General features: G+C 46.9%; 1 protein-coding gene across 3 annotated transcripts in view; it reads left to right on the top strand.

The window, feature by feature from the left end:
• The window catches only part of TM9SF4 (transmembrane 9 superfamily member 4), a 56689-nt gene extending 53638 nt beyond the window's left edge, over nt 1–3051 (top strand). For all 3 annotated transcript variants that reach the window (XM_047771357.1, XM_047771358.1, XM_047771359.1), the window contains one exon: nt 1113–3051. In XM_047771357.1, the coding sequence (XP_047627313.1) occupies nt 1113–1262 (150 nt within the window). In that variant the 3' untranslated portion in view covers nt 1263–3051. The remainder of the gene's footprint in view (nt 1–1112) is intronic.
• The last annotated feature ends 11307 nt before the right edge of the window (nt 3052–14358 follow it).

Here is a 14358-nt window from a genome sequence, read left to right as displayed (position 1 = left end):
TCCAGCCCCAGAGCCCTGTCTGTAAAAATGATAGTCTTGGCCTATCTAAACTCCAAGGAACTTTCCAGTGCTGCCTTTTGCCTCATCCCTTTCCCGGGTTTCCCACTGGGTTTACCACTCACTGCCCTGTCCCCCACCCTCCCCGCATCACCCTCACCCCATCTTCAGCCACAAGAAGCCTCATTAAAGGAGAGGGGTGGTTGAACCAGAAAACATGGCCTTGGACCCCAGTTTGAAAATACTCGACTTTAGGGAGACAGTCTCAAACTGTGGCCCTTGTTTTCTTCTGGGCTCCTGGTGTTTTGTGACCATGTATCTGTCCCTGAGCCCTGGAATAAGCCCAACTCATTCCTTGGTGGGCTGGGCAGGTCTTGATAACCAGGGTTTGAGATGAGCTCCACTTGGACCAGGAAACACTGCCACACTGCAGATTCCCTAGCATCCCTGCCCAGGCCTCAGAACCCTGCACAGGAGCCCAAGTGCTCCAAGGCCAAAATCCCTATGAGATATTAACACAGGTCACTGAGCGCCCTCAGGAGGCTCGTGGTGTCTCTCTGGTCCTGAAGCCGGGAGCCCTAGACACCTCTCTTCCCCCTACTTCTTGCATCCCAGCCATCCAGGAGTGTCACTATAGTGTTTTGGGGACTGTGGAGGGTGAAGAAGTGACAGCTGGCGCCATTCCTGCCTACATCTTTCTGGCACTGGCCCCTGAGGTCAGCCCTGTCTCCCAGTGAACTCCCAGCCGCCCCCCCTCCCCGGAAGACTCCCACTCCCTCTTACCCCCACAAGAGATAGCCTGGGTCACGGGTGTTGGGCCTCGGGCTCCTAGCTCTCTAGCCCTGGGTTCAAATCCCAGCTCCTTCTACTTCCTAGGTGTGTAACTGTTCCATCTGTACAATGGATTGATAACCCACATGGTGGTCATGAGCATCCAAGGCAGTTTACCGTGGTTGTGAGCCCTGTCCAGCCCTCGCTGCCCACCTGGGGCAAGCCCCTTCCCCTTGCCAGTCTTCAGCTTCACCACAAGATCAGTGAGAAGGTGGGGGGCACTCAGTTGGCCACAGCAAGCGGGCACTAAGCATCTCCCCCCTTCTCTCCCCGGCCGTGCCTAGCTGGACATCGTGGAGTTCATTCCCTCTCTTCTCTACTTTGGCTACACGGCCCTCATGGTCCTGTCCTTCTGGCTCCTCACGGGCACCATCGGCTTTTATGCAGCCTACATGTTTGTCCGCAAGATCTACGCTGCTGTGAAGATAGACTGATGGGGGTGGACCACAGCCCAGCCCACTCCAACCACGGACAGGAAGCCACCCTGCGTGGGGAACTGCAGGCACGTAAAATAAAATAACTCCTGCTCGTTTGGAATGTAACTCCTGGCACAGTGTTCCTGGATCCTGGGGCTACGTGGGGGGCGGGAGGGCCTGTAGATAAATCTTGCATTTTTCTTCATCATCTTAAAATGGTTCTGTGGGGGATGAGTTTTTTTGTGGGTTGTTTTTTTTCAGTGCTAAGAAAGTTCCCTCGAACAGGAGCTCTCAGACCTGTTTATTCAGGTTTATTTTTGGTTTGGGGTTTTTCCCTTAGTTTTTTTTAAACAAATGGATCCAGGATGGATAAATCCACCAAGACACTGGGTTCTGGTCACTGTCTCCACCTCAGTTCCTCAGGGCTGTTGGCCACCCCCGACTAACTGGAAGAGGAAATGCCAGGGCTTCAGTGAGGTTTTGGAGCCTCTCACTGCCCATCCTCGCCATTGATGCCGCAACAAAGCACAGCTCTAGCCCGGACATGCATCCTCAGTGGCAGTCAGCCTCTTCCAGCCCCTTCCCCTCCCTCTTCTCTCTCCCCCAGCCTCCTCCCAGGGCTGCTGGAGGCGGGGCTTCCCACCAGGCCTCTGGTCATCTTGTCACTGGAGCAAGCCCAAGTCTTGATTCCTCCAAGGAAACCCCTCCGAAGTACTGAGTGCCACAAGCCCCAGGACAGCAAGAATCACCCTGCTCAGAGAAGCAAGAGTTTGCTGGACCAGAGGAGAGACTTGCAATGAACTGTCTTCGTGCCAAGAAACCCTGGATCTGGGGCCTAGTACTTCCAGAGCCAAGCCAAGCATCCAGGTGTCTGTACCTGGGATGAAGATCTTCAGCCCTCAAGATTGCTCCTCAGTCCCTTCCTTTCAGGGGTTGCTGCTCTTTGTAAAATGTGCTGGTGGTGGGCCCTCTCCTCCCCAACTTCTAGGGCAGGACAAGGCTGGGGGACCTCAGATCCCCTTGTTTGGGTGGCTGGAAAGAGGTCTTCTCTCCCAGATATCCCCCAGCCTCAGTGCCCATACATAGCTCTTTCAGCCAGACCCCTCCCCTCCACCTCCAGAATCCTTGCCTTCTCTTTGTGAGAGGGAAGATAGAAGGTAAATTCTGTTGTTCCTCCCCCAAGTCCCAGGATTAGGCAAGGATCCTAAGTTAGAAAGAGGAGCCGATATACAGGCCTGGCATTCCGTCAGCTCCCACTCTTCCTAACCCCTGCCCTCCCCATGTGTGTCACAGATACTTGCTCTTAAGTTGCAAGAGACCAAACCCACCCCGGAGTTAGGGTCTAAATAACAGCCACTCACCCTTGCTCCAGCCCCTTTAGGACCCCCATCACAAGACAAAACTCAGGATGCTGGCTAAGCTAGGAATATACCCCATCCCCTCACCTCCCCCCATATTCTCCCAGCAGCCCCCACCAGCTCTACCAATCAAACCAGTGATCTTCTCAACCTTGCCTCACAGTGACTCCGCAGCGCCAAGCGGCAACCATCAAGAGTCAGATTGGAGGAAAGGGAACCCAAGCAGTAGAGTATGATAATGGAGTCTTATTCATTCAAATCTTGGATTTTTTTTTCCCGAAGAAGATTCTCTTATGCGAGGGAATGGGGAAACAGACTCCTCATCAAGGGTTCAAACATCAACTTTTCTGACTTTTTTAATCATCATCACCATTATTTTTAATTAAAAAAATGCCTGTATGCCTTTTTTTGGTCCAATTGTAAATAAATATACCATTGTCCTGTTGTCATGTCTCTTGAATCTCTTGCAGGGATCAGGGGTCTGACATGAGACAAATTCCCCAAATGGGTTGAGCCGAATGGTTTCCCTCAAAGCTCGGTCTCATGTCAGGCTTTCTAGAGCCCAGTCCATTGCTGTTCCCCTTCCTGGTGCGAGTCCGTAGCCTCTCCATACTGAATCACTAAACATGGTCTTTCTGGTCCCACAAGTAGGAAATGGCAATCAAGCGTGAGCTTTGGTAGCAATGAGATCTGGTTTGAAAAAGATTCCCAGGTCCGGAGTTCCCGTCGTGGCACAGTGGTTAATGAATCCGACTAGGAACCATGAGGTTGCGGGTTCGGTCCCTGCCCTTGCTCAGTGGGTTAACGATCCAGCGTTGCCGTGAGCTGTGGTGTAGGTTGCAGACGCGGCTCGGATCCCGCGTTGCTGTGGCTCTGGCGTAGGCCGGTGGCTACAGCTCCAATTGGACCCCTAGCCTGAGAACCTCCATATGCCGCAGGAGCGGCCCAAGAAATAGCAAAAAGGCCAAAAAAAAAAAAAAAGATTCCCAGGTCCAATACTCTGCTCACTCACTTCACTTCTCTGTCATGTAAAGATTCCTTCAATTGCAGGTAGTAGAAACATAGGTCAAACTGCCTTAAGCCCCAAGGAGTATTGATGAACTCATAAGTCATCAAGGAAAGGAGTGGTTTGGCTTCGGGTCCAGATTGATCCAGGGACACAAAGGATAGCCTTAAGATTCTCCCTTTCTCCACTGTGCTTTTCTCTGTGCCATTTTATCCCATGGTCAACAGTCTCTTCTGGAGGAGGCAAGGAGAGCATGGCACAGATCATTCTAGGTTTACATTAGCCAATTTAGAAAGCCCAGAAGAAAAAGATAATCTCTTTCCCTATGTGAATATATTCAATATAGATAAATCCCAGGAAAGGTCTGATGTACTTTTTGTACATCTTGGACCAATCACTCTATCTAGGAAGATAGAGTACTCTTATGGGCTGCATACTCCAAGAGTATTGGAATTTCAGCCCCACCAGAGTCACTTGGAATGGGTGATGACAGGACAATGCGAGAGATGCAAAGCAAAAAACAACAGTTGACTGTTATATCCACTCCAATGCCAACCCTCAGTAAGAAGGGTGCTGGTTGTCATTCACGGGATTCTTCCTGTATTCCAGACACTTAAAACACTTCCTAGGTATTAGCCCTTCAATCTCGAGTATGATCCTCCGAGGCATGTTCTGTTATTAGCCCCCTTTTACAGAGAAGCTATCAAGTACCAATAGTTGAGCTAGCCTGCTGGGGGATACCATGGCAGCTGACTGCTTCAGTAGTACTCTACTGAAGCACCATGTTTTTGCTGCCACTATAAAAATAAATTTTTAATTTCTAATTTTTCATTGTTAGAAATAAAAATCCAGTTGAGTTTTATGTACTGATCTTACATCCTAAAATCTTGCTAAATCATTTATTAGTTCTAGTAGCCATTTTTGTTTTGTTGTTTGTTTTTTTCTTTTTTGGCTGCACCCGTGGCATATGGAAGTTCCTGGGCCAGGGATTGAATCAAAGTCACAGCTGCAGCAATGCTAGATCTTTAACCCTCCTGTTTAGTTTTTTGTATATCCCAGTGGAATTCTACATGGATGATCGTGATGTCTGTGTTAAAATTTTTTTTTACTTCTTCCTTTCCAATCTGGATGCCTTCTATTTCTTTTTCTTGCTTTATTGCACTGACTACAACCTCTTAATACATTGCTGAATGGTGAGAGTAGATAGCACTCTTTAATTTGCTCTATTCTAGTTTCGTAAGATGAAAGCTGATGTCATTTATTTATTTTTTCTTCTAACAGGTGTTCTAAATTTCTTCCTAAATACTGCTTTAGCAAGATCACAAAATACTAATATATTGTGTTTTCGTTGTCATTCAGTTCAAGATACTTTTTTTTTTGTCTTTTGTCTTTCTTCTTGTTGTTGTTGCTATTTCTTGGGCCGCTCTCGCGGCATATGGAGGTTCCCAGGCTAGGGGTCCAATCGGAGCTGTAGCCACCGGCCTACGCCAGAGCCACAGCAACGCGGGATCCGAGCCGCGTCTGCAACCTACACCACAGCTCACGGCAACGCCGGATCGTTAACCCACTGAGCAAGGGCAGGGATCGAACCGGCAACCTCATGGTTCCTAGTCGGATTCGTTAACCACTGTGCCATGACGGGAACTCCCAAGATACTTTCTGATTTCCATTTGGTTACATGTTTGACTCACATGTTATTTAGTTTCCAAATACTGGGATCTTTTTTTTCAAGGAATTTCTATTTGTGTTTTTAAGGAATTTCTGTTTCTGATTTCTAATTTAATTCTGTTGTGGGCAGACACCATAATGGGCACAGACTATGTGACATGAATCTTTCTAAATTTATTAAGGCTTGTTTTATGGCCCAAAATACGGTCTATCTTGGTAAGCAGTCCATGTACACTTGAAAAAAATGGGTATTCAGATTTTCTTGGGTAGAGTGTTATAGAAATGTCAATTAAGTCAAATTGGTTCATAGAGTTATTCAAGTCTATGATATGCTTAATGATTTTCTGCCTGCTTTGTTTTATCAATAATTGAGAGAGGGGTGTCAAAGTCTCTAACTATAATGGCAGATGTGTATATTTATCCTTGTGGTTCTGTTTTTACTATATGTATTTTGAAACTCTGTTAGTTTCATATTGACCTTTGGATGAATTTATCCCCAGTGATAGTCTTTGCTTTGAAATCTACTTTGAAATTAATATCACCAATCCCACTTTCTTTTAACTAATGTTAGCACAGTATATCTTTTTCCATTCTTTTACTTTTAGCCTATTGGCAATAATAGATATATACAAATATACATATTTTATATAATGTAAGTGTATAATATACTATATTTATATTTATTTATTTATTTATTTATTGCTTTTAGGGCCATACCCATGGTATATGGAAGTTTCCAGGCTAGGGGTCACATCAGAGCTACAGGTGCTGGCCTACACCACAGCCACAGCAACACAGATGCTGCAACCTACACCACAGCTCATGGCAACACTGGATCCTTAACCCACTGAGCAAGGCCAGGAATCAAATCTGCATCCTCATGGATACTAGTCAGATATGCTTGCTCTAAGCTATGACGGGAACTCCTGTTTAACCATTTTAAAGTGTATGATTCAAAAGCATCAAGTACATTCACAAATTGTGCAACATAATTTGTACAAAAAATGTGTGATCCCCACCAGCCATCTCCAGAAATTTTCCATTATCCCAAACTGAAACTCTATAGCCATTAAGCACTAGCTCCCAGTTCTCTGCTCCCCAGCCCCTGATAATGACTGTTCTTTCTCCTTTTGGTCTGAATTTGACTACTCTAGTGGGATCAGATTATATTTTGTGTCCTTTTGTGTCTGGCGTATTTCACCTAATGTAACATCTGCAGGGTTTGTTCACATTGTGGCATGTATCAGAATTTCACTCCTTTAAAACTTTAATATACCACATTTTACTTATCCATTCATCCACCAATAAACACTTGGGTTGTTTTTACCTTTTGGCTATTGTTGATAATGCTGCTGTGCACATTAGTGTACAAATATTAGCTCAAGCCCTGCTTTCAGTTCTTCTGGGTGTATACCTAGGCATGGAATTATTGGCTCTAATGGTAATTTTATGTTTAATTTTTTTAAAGAGCCACCACACTGTTTTCCTGTATCATTTATATTCCCACCAACTTATGTGGAAATTTCCGTTTTCCCTACATCCTCACCAATACTTGTTATTTTCTGCTTTTTGAAAATAACCATCCATCCTAGTAAATGTGAAGTGGTCTCTTATGTTTTTTTGTTTTTTTTTTTTTGGTTTTCTTTTTTTTTGTCCTTTTTTTTGCTATTTCTTGGGCCGCTCCCGCGGCATATCAAGGTTCCCAGTCTAGGGGTCGAATCGGAGCTGTAGCCCCCGGCTTACACCAGAGCCACAGCAATGCGGGATCCGAGCCGCGTCTGCAACCTACACCACAGCTCATGGCAACGCCGGATCGTTAACCCACTGAGCAAGGGCAGGGACCGAACCCGCAACCTCATGGTTCCTAGTCGGATTCGTTAACCACTGCGCCATGACGGGAACTCCTCTTATGTTTTTGATTTGCATTGACCTAATGATTACTGATGTTGAGCATCTTGTCAGTGCTTATTAACCATTTGTATATCTTCTTTGGAGAATGTCCATTGGGATCTTTTGCTCAATTTTCAATTGCTTGTTATTGAGTTGTAGAATTTCTTTATATATTCTGGATATTAATCCCTTATCAGATATATGATTTGCAAAATAGTTTCTCCCAGTCTGTGGGTTGCCTGCTGTTTCCTGTTGATAGTATCCTTTGATGCACAAAAATTTAATTTTGACAAAGCCCATTTTACCTATTTCTTTTGTTACCCGTGCTTCTGGTGTCATATCTAAAAAATCATTGCCCAATTCAGTATCATGAAGCTTTTTCCTCTGTGTTTTCTTCCTAAAGTTTTATAGTTTTCAGTCTTACATTTAAGTATCTAATCCATCTTAATTTTAATGTGTGGTGTAAGGTAAGGGTCCAACTTTATTCTTTTCCATGTAGAGATCCAGTTTTCTTGGCACCACCATTTGCTGAAAAGACTCCTTTTCCCATTGAATGGTCTTGACACCTTTGTCAAAAATCATTTGACAATATATGTGCGGGTCTACTTAAATTTTTAAATATATAAAGTATACCATTATCTGCTCATTTTAACATCTGTTGCAATTGTAGGTTAGTAGTCTTGATTGCTCATTTTCCTCATTGCCTGCCACTTTAAAAGCTTGATATCTTTGAATGCCAGAAGTTGAGTTTTACCTTGTTAGGTGCTGGATATTTTTGTAATCCTGTAAATCCTCTTGAGCTTTGTTCTAGGACAGTTAAGTTACTTGGAAACCATTTAATCCTTTTGGGTCTTGCTCAAAGATTTTTTTTAGGCTATTCTAGAGCAGGGCTAATGATTGGCCACTGTTGAAGCCAGACCTTTTTGAATAGTCTCCCCAATACAACATGATATTCTCCCCAACGCCGAGGCTGATGGGAGGAGACGCTATTCCCCACTTGAGCCCACAGGCACTGTTTCATTCTTCCTGTTGGCTCATTACTTGGCCTCAGGCAGTTTCCTCACATACTTGTGCTGATCCGTATTCTGGTGAATACTTAAGTGGACCCTCTGCAGGTCCCCAGGGATTTCTCTTTGTGCAGCTCTCTCTCTGGCTCTCTGGTGTTCTGTCCTATGAACTTGTCTCTCTCTCTTTTCCCCACCTCCCACTCTCACCCCTGTTCTTTTTACCTTTTAATCCCCTTTACCCATTTCTCCTCCCATGCACACATCTCTAGCAACCACCAATCTGCATCTGTGTGTTTTGGGGTTTTTTTCCCCTGCGTATAAGAGAAATCATATGGTATTTGTCTTTCTCTGACTTATTTCACTTACCATAATGTCCTCAAGGTCCAACTATATTGTTGCAAATGGTGAGATTTCATTTCTCATGGCTGGATAATATTTCATTGTGTATATATACCACAATTTCTTCATCTATTCGTCTACCAGTGGACATAGGTTGTTTCTATATCTTGGCTAATACAAATAATGCTGTAGTGAACATAAAAGCTCCTATCTTTTTGAGTTAGCATTTTCATTTTCTTTGAATAGATACCCAGGAGTGGAATTGCTGGATCATATGGTTGTTCTGTTTTTTCATTTTTCAAGGAAACTCCATATTGTTTTCCTTAGTGGCTGCACCAATTTACATTCCTGCCAACAGTGCACCACAGTTCCCTTTACTCCACATCCTCACCAACACTTGCTATTTCTTGTCTTTGATAATAGCCATTCTAACAGGTGTGAGGCGATATAGTCCCCAGGCCTGGGATCAGATGTGAGCCACAGGTGTGACCTATGCCACAGCTGTGGCAATGCTGGATCCTTTAACCCACTGTGCTGGTCCAGGGATCGAACCTGTGTCCTGGCACTGCATAAATGCCACTGATACCATTGCACCACAGTGGGACCTCCCTTATTGCGTTTTTTTATGTGTATTTTTCTGATAATTAACAATAGTGAGCATCTTTTCACGTACCTGTTGGCCATCTGTATGTCTTCCTTAGAAAAATGTCTATTCAGATCTTCTGCCCATTTCTGAACTCCTGTTATGTCGGTTTCCCCAGACTCTCAGCACCATCTCCTCATCTCAGAAGGAGTTCAGTCTCCCTGCTTATGCTGTGGCCTGAAAACCCTCTCAAGGCAGTGAGCTGGGCAGCTATACCTTGCTTGTTTCCCATGTGTCTGGGATTAATATCCTTTGCTAGTCAGTATCCAAAGTCTTGAAAACCACTGTTCCATATATTTTGTTTAGTATTTTTGGTCGTTTCAGGTGGGAGGCTAAATCTCACCCATGTTAATTCATCTTGGTTAAAAGCAAAAGTCTCAGAGTTCCCATTGTGGCTCAGCAGCTTACAAACCCAACTAGTATCCATGAGGATGCAGGTTCAATCCTTGGCCTCACTCAGTGGGCTAAGGATCCGGCGTTGCTGTGAGCTGTGGTGTAGGTCTCAGATGCAGCTCGGATCCCACATGGCTGTGGCTGTGGTATAGGCCAGCAGCTGTAGCTCAGATTTGACCCCTAGCCTGGGAACTTCCATATGCCACGGGTGCGGCCCTAAAAAGCAAAAAGCAAAATTTAAAAAAAAAAAAAAAGCAGAAGTCTGCATTGCTCCTTTCCCCCCCCCCCCTTTTTAGGGGAAAAAAATGCATATGGAAGTTCCCAGGCTAGGGGTCCAATCAGAGCTTTAGCTGCCAGCCACAGCCACAGCCACAGCCACAGCCACACAGGATCCGAGCCGCATCTGTGACCTACACCATGGCTCATTGCAACGCCAGATCCTTAACCCACTGAGAAAGTCCAGAAATTGAATCTTTAACCTAGTCAGATTTGTTTCCACTGAGCCACAACGGGAACTCCGTGTACTGCTCCCTGTTTTAACATGTAAGATCACAGAGTCTGCCAAGGGCTGCACGAGTACTAGGACATGAAAGGGTCACTCACAGTAGGTGCTCAATCAGTTACTCCTTCTGCACTCACCAAAGGTGAGTCTACAGGGCCTACATCCCAGGAATCTAAGTTTGGCAGTGCCTTGGCTGGACTTAAGGAATGCTCTAGGCCCAGAAGCCTTGCAGTTGAACCCTGAGGGCCATCACAGGGTGAATGGGCCATCTAAGGGGTCCCACTGGAGAGCTGAATTATGACTGAGAGCTCTTAGAGACGACAGTCTTGGCTGTCCCACTGGACACTGTGGGAAGACACCCATTTCACCCCGAGGTTTGATCCAAGCAAGTCATGGTACCACGCTCCCCCTTGTCAGCAACGGATTCAAGAGCAGACATGTTACCTAGTTCTAGCCAATTAGATGCAGGATCTGGAAAACCTAGAGTGGCTTCTGGGAAGGTTTTCCTCCATTTTAGGTGAGTCATGGGAAGACACACTTGGCCTTCTCGGGAGCTGCCGTATCGCAAAGCGACTCTTGGAGCTACTGCAACCATCTTGGCACCAACTTGAAATTGGAACAACAAGAAGGATGGCAGATCGAGAAGGCCCAAGTCTTTAAAGACATCATTGAACTGCTGAATCAATCAGCCCCAAAGCCCATCTCACCTCTGGATATCCATGTAAGGAAAAACAATCTTGTTTAAGTTAGAGTTTCTGTTAGATGCAAGCAAAGCCATCGTCACTGAGGCAGCCACTTGGAGGGCTGGAGGTGGAGGGGAAGGGGAGATAGCTGAAGGGGCTTTTTCATCCTGCTAAGGAATTCCAAGTTCTCCTTTAGATGATAAACTGGGGCTAAGAGCCACAAAAAGATGTGCCCAAGGACACATGGTGGAGAATCAGGGGCACGTAGGCAGAAGTTCTCCTTGTGGCACAGCCGGTTAAGAATCTGGCATTGTCACTGCAGTGGCTCAGGTTGCTGCTGTGGCAAAGATTTGATCCCCAGCCCGGGAACTTCCACATGCCCTGGGCGCAGCCCAAAATAAGGGCAAGCATGCGGGCCTATCAGCCTTGCGGCTGGTGCTGGCTTCTCCACAGCCCCTGCCGGCGAAGTCCTGCGTCAGCTCTGGTGGTGGGGCCTGTGAGGTGGGGGCCTCGAAGTTCGCTGGCCTAAGTCAGATTGAGTTCTCCTGATGCACAAGGGCAAAAGCAGATACTAGAGATGTCCTTGAATTTTTGTGCTAAAATCGTGTCCTTGGAGGAAAATATCAAAGTCCCCCAAGCTGTAATCAGGGTGGTCATAGGTAACAAGTAATTGCTGTAATTTCTAGACAGATTTTTCTGATTGAAAAATACTTATCCAAAGTTGCTTCCCAGGACCACAGAATAGGGCAGACCTCTAAAAGCAGAGGCTCGTGTCTCCTCTTCACAGCAAAGCAGGATGCCAGTCCTCCCCCGAGCCCCCTCCTCTATCCCTGGAGCCTGTGTGTGTAAGCCGGGTGTCCGTCTCTCCGTGGGAGGGACCAGGGATGGGCCCAGGAACATCACCTCAGCTCCAGGGTGATGCCTGCAAAGGGCTGCCTTGAGTTGTAGAGTTCCCATCTCTGGAGATGGTCTTCCCCTTGCCCACCTGTGAGAGCCTCCTGAACCTCACTCGGGGTGTGAAGCATTCATTCCACAGGGCTCCTGAGTCCCCAGCTGTGCTGGTCACTATCCTAGGTGAGGGCTGTTCCGCAGCGAATAAGACAAAGTCCCTGTGATTGCAGAGGCAAAGGCGGTCAAGACATCAGTACATCACATAAAGGAAGATAGCTGTAAGTGCTAGAACAAAACCCAAATCAGAGGCTGGGAGGGAGAGTGACGGGGTGTTTTTCAGAAAGGATGGTCTGGGACGGCCTCCCTGAGGAGGTGAAACTAATGCATCAGCTGAGCTGCATGAACCTTAGTGAATCGAGGAGTCAGCCATGCAAATAGCAGAAGGTTCCAGGTAAGGGAAGGGCAGGTAGGATTTTGAACCACGTTTGAAGGAGTTTGGTGTCCCTGGAAAGCCATCTGGAGGAGGAGAGGTGTAGGAAATGAAGCTGGAGAGGGGACAAGGTCAGATCTTGAAGGTCTCGACGGCCACAAGGAGCAGTTGGCTTTTCCTCTTGAGCGGTCAGAGCCATTGGGAGAGTTTAGAGCAGAGGGAAGACATGACCTGACTCAGGTTGGTTTAGCGGCATTTATTTATTTTTGGGCTGTGCCCACAGTATACAAATATTCTGGGACCAGGGATCAAAGCCACACCACAGCCTCGACCTGTGCCACATCAGTGGCACTGGATCCTCAACCTGGCAGAGTTCACTGTACCACCAGGAAACTCCCACTCAGGTTTAAAGAGCCACTCTGGCCACTGTACTCATGTAAGTCCCTGCACACAGTAGGTGCCCACTAAATGTCAGTGGTTATTATCACTGTTTTCAGTCTCATCTCATGGGACTCTTGAGCTCACTGAGGGCAGACACCTGAGTAGAGTTGTCTGCTGCCCCAGGTGCTCAGTACAGAGGATGCTAAGATATGCAGATAGGAAAATGAGTGACACCAGGTCTGAATAAATGAGCAAGCAGGAGTGGGCTCTGAGGACAAACTCAAGCCCCAGAAGAGCGCCGAGCCCCCCAGTTGCTGAGGCCAGTCACAGAGTGAAAGGAGTGTGCCACTGGCCGTGCGACAGAAAGATCAGGTAGCACCTGCCTTGGGAAACACCATGGTCAAAGGCCTAAGGACATGTAGGGTGCAGCAGGGCTCCAATTTGGGCTGCAGGAGCCAAAGTGCACCTGCCAAACACCAGGCACAGCGTAGGCAAACCATGTAGGGCAGGAGCTTTCAGGGTCACCAGGCCGCCTTCAGGCTCACTCTGATTCCCCTGGGAACATCAGGGACAGCTGTTGCACACAGCTGGAAGGTGGCAGAGATTGCTGTGGACTAGGGCAATCATAGAGGGCTTCCTGGAAGAGCTGTAGTATGGACAGATGGAAAAGATTCAAACTGAAGATACTGGGGAGCTGCTGTGGCAGACACTGCGGCCCCCTGACTCCAGCTGCCCCATGTGCTCGCCCACCTCTGAGGCACAGCTGATGCCCCTCCCCACTACCCACTGGACCATGGTTTGGCTTTGCATTCAGAGGTCCTAATTCCAGGAAATGGCCTTACCCACCCATCCAGCTTCACCTCTCCTGAGCATCCACACCCAGAGTACATGCTGTGCCCTGATCACATGGTGCATTTTCCACCCAGTGTCTTTGGTCATGCTGTTTGCTGTTCAGAATTATTCTCTTCTCCTTCTTCAGCCCTTTTTTTTTTTTTTTTTTTTGCTTTTTAGGGCCACACCCACAGCATATGGAGGTTCCCAGGCTAGGGGTCCAATCAGAGCTACAGCTGCCGGCCTACACCACAGCTCACAGCAATGCCGGATCCATAACCCACTGATCCAGGCCAGGGATTGAACACTCATCCTCATGGATCCTAGTCAGGTTCATTAATCACTGAGCCACAAAGGGAACTCCTCCAGCCCCACTTTCTAAACTACTTCCTAAACTACTGTCTACTCTTCAAAGCCCAGCTCCATGTCCCAGCTTCATAGAAGTCTCCACCCTCTGATCCTACATGGCACACAGCTGGACAGAGCTGTAGGCCCAGCTGGACTTAGCCGGGCTCTGTCTCTTTGGGGTGTCTGTTATGTACAAGTTATGCCTATTGTCTTGTTGGAATTACTAGTAGTGTCCTTTCACTCCTAAATGTGTTCCAGCTGAAGACAAATTACATGGCCACCCTTCATTGTCCCCACACACCTCCCCCCAGTGAAATCCTGGGGACAGGAACCATGTTGTCAGGCCGAGCACAGTACTCTGACACATTTGGAGAAAGTCACTAATTTCACACAAATAATTTTTGGGGTGCACATGGGGCAAGGAAGTCCTGATACATGTTAGAGGGGGAAGGGAGAGAAGAAAACAAGATCACTTGGGAGGGTTACAAGTGACAGGAAACCATGAAGGGAAGGGGAGAAGCAGCGAGAAGGAACAGAGGATGACGTTAGGCAGACTGGGCAGGGGAAGCCTCAGAAGAAGCCTTTGTCTGAGGCCTGAAGGAATTGCAGATGAAGAAAATTCCACAGAAAAAGTGCAAGAACCCTGAAGTCAGAATGTGCTTCGTGTGTTTAAGGAGCAGCAGAGAGGCGAGCGTGGGCAGTCAAGGGAGGTTGATGGATAATGTTGGAAGGGAACAGAAAATG

The sequence above is a fragment of the Phacochoerus africanus genome, chromosome 3 (genome assembly GCF_016906955.1).
Source record: "Phacochoerus africanus isolate WHEZ1 chromosome 3, ROS_Pafr_v1, whole genome shotgun sequence".
Lineage (NCBI taxonomy): Eukaryota > Metazoa > Chordata > Mammalia > Artiodactyla > Suidae > Phacochoerus > Phacochoerus africanus.
This window is presented reverse-complemented; position numbering and strand designations above follow the sequence as displayed.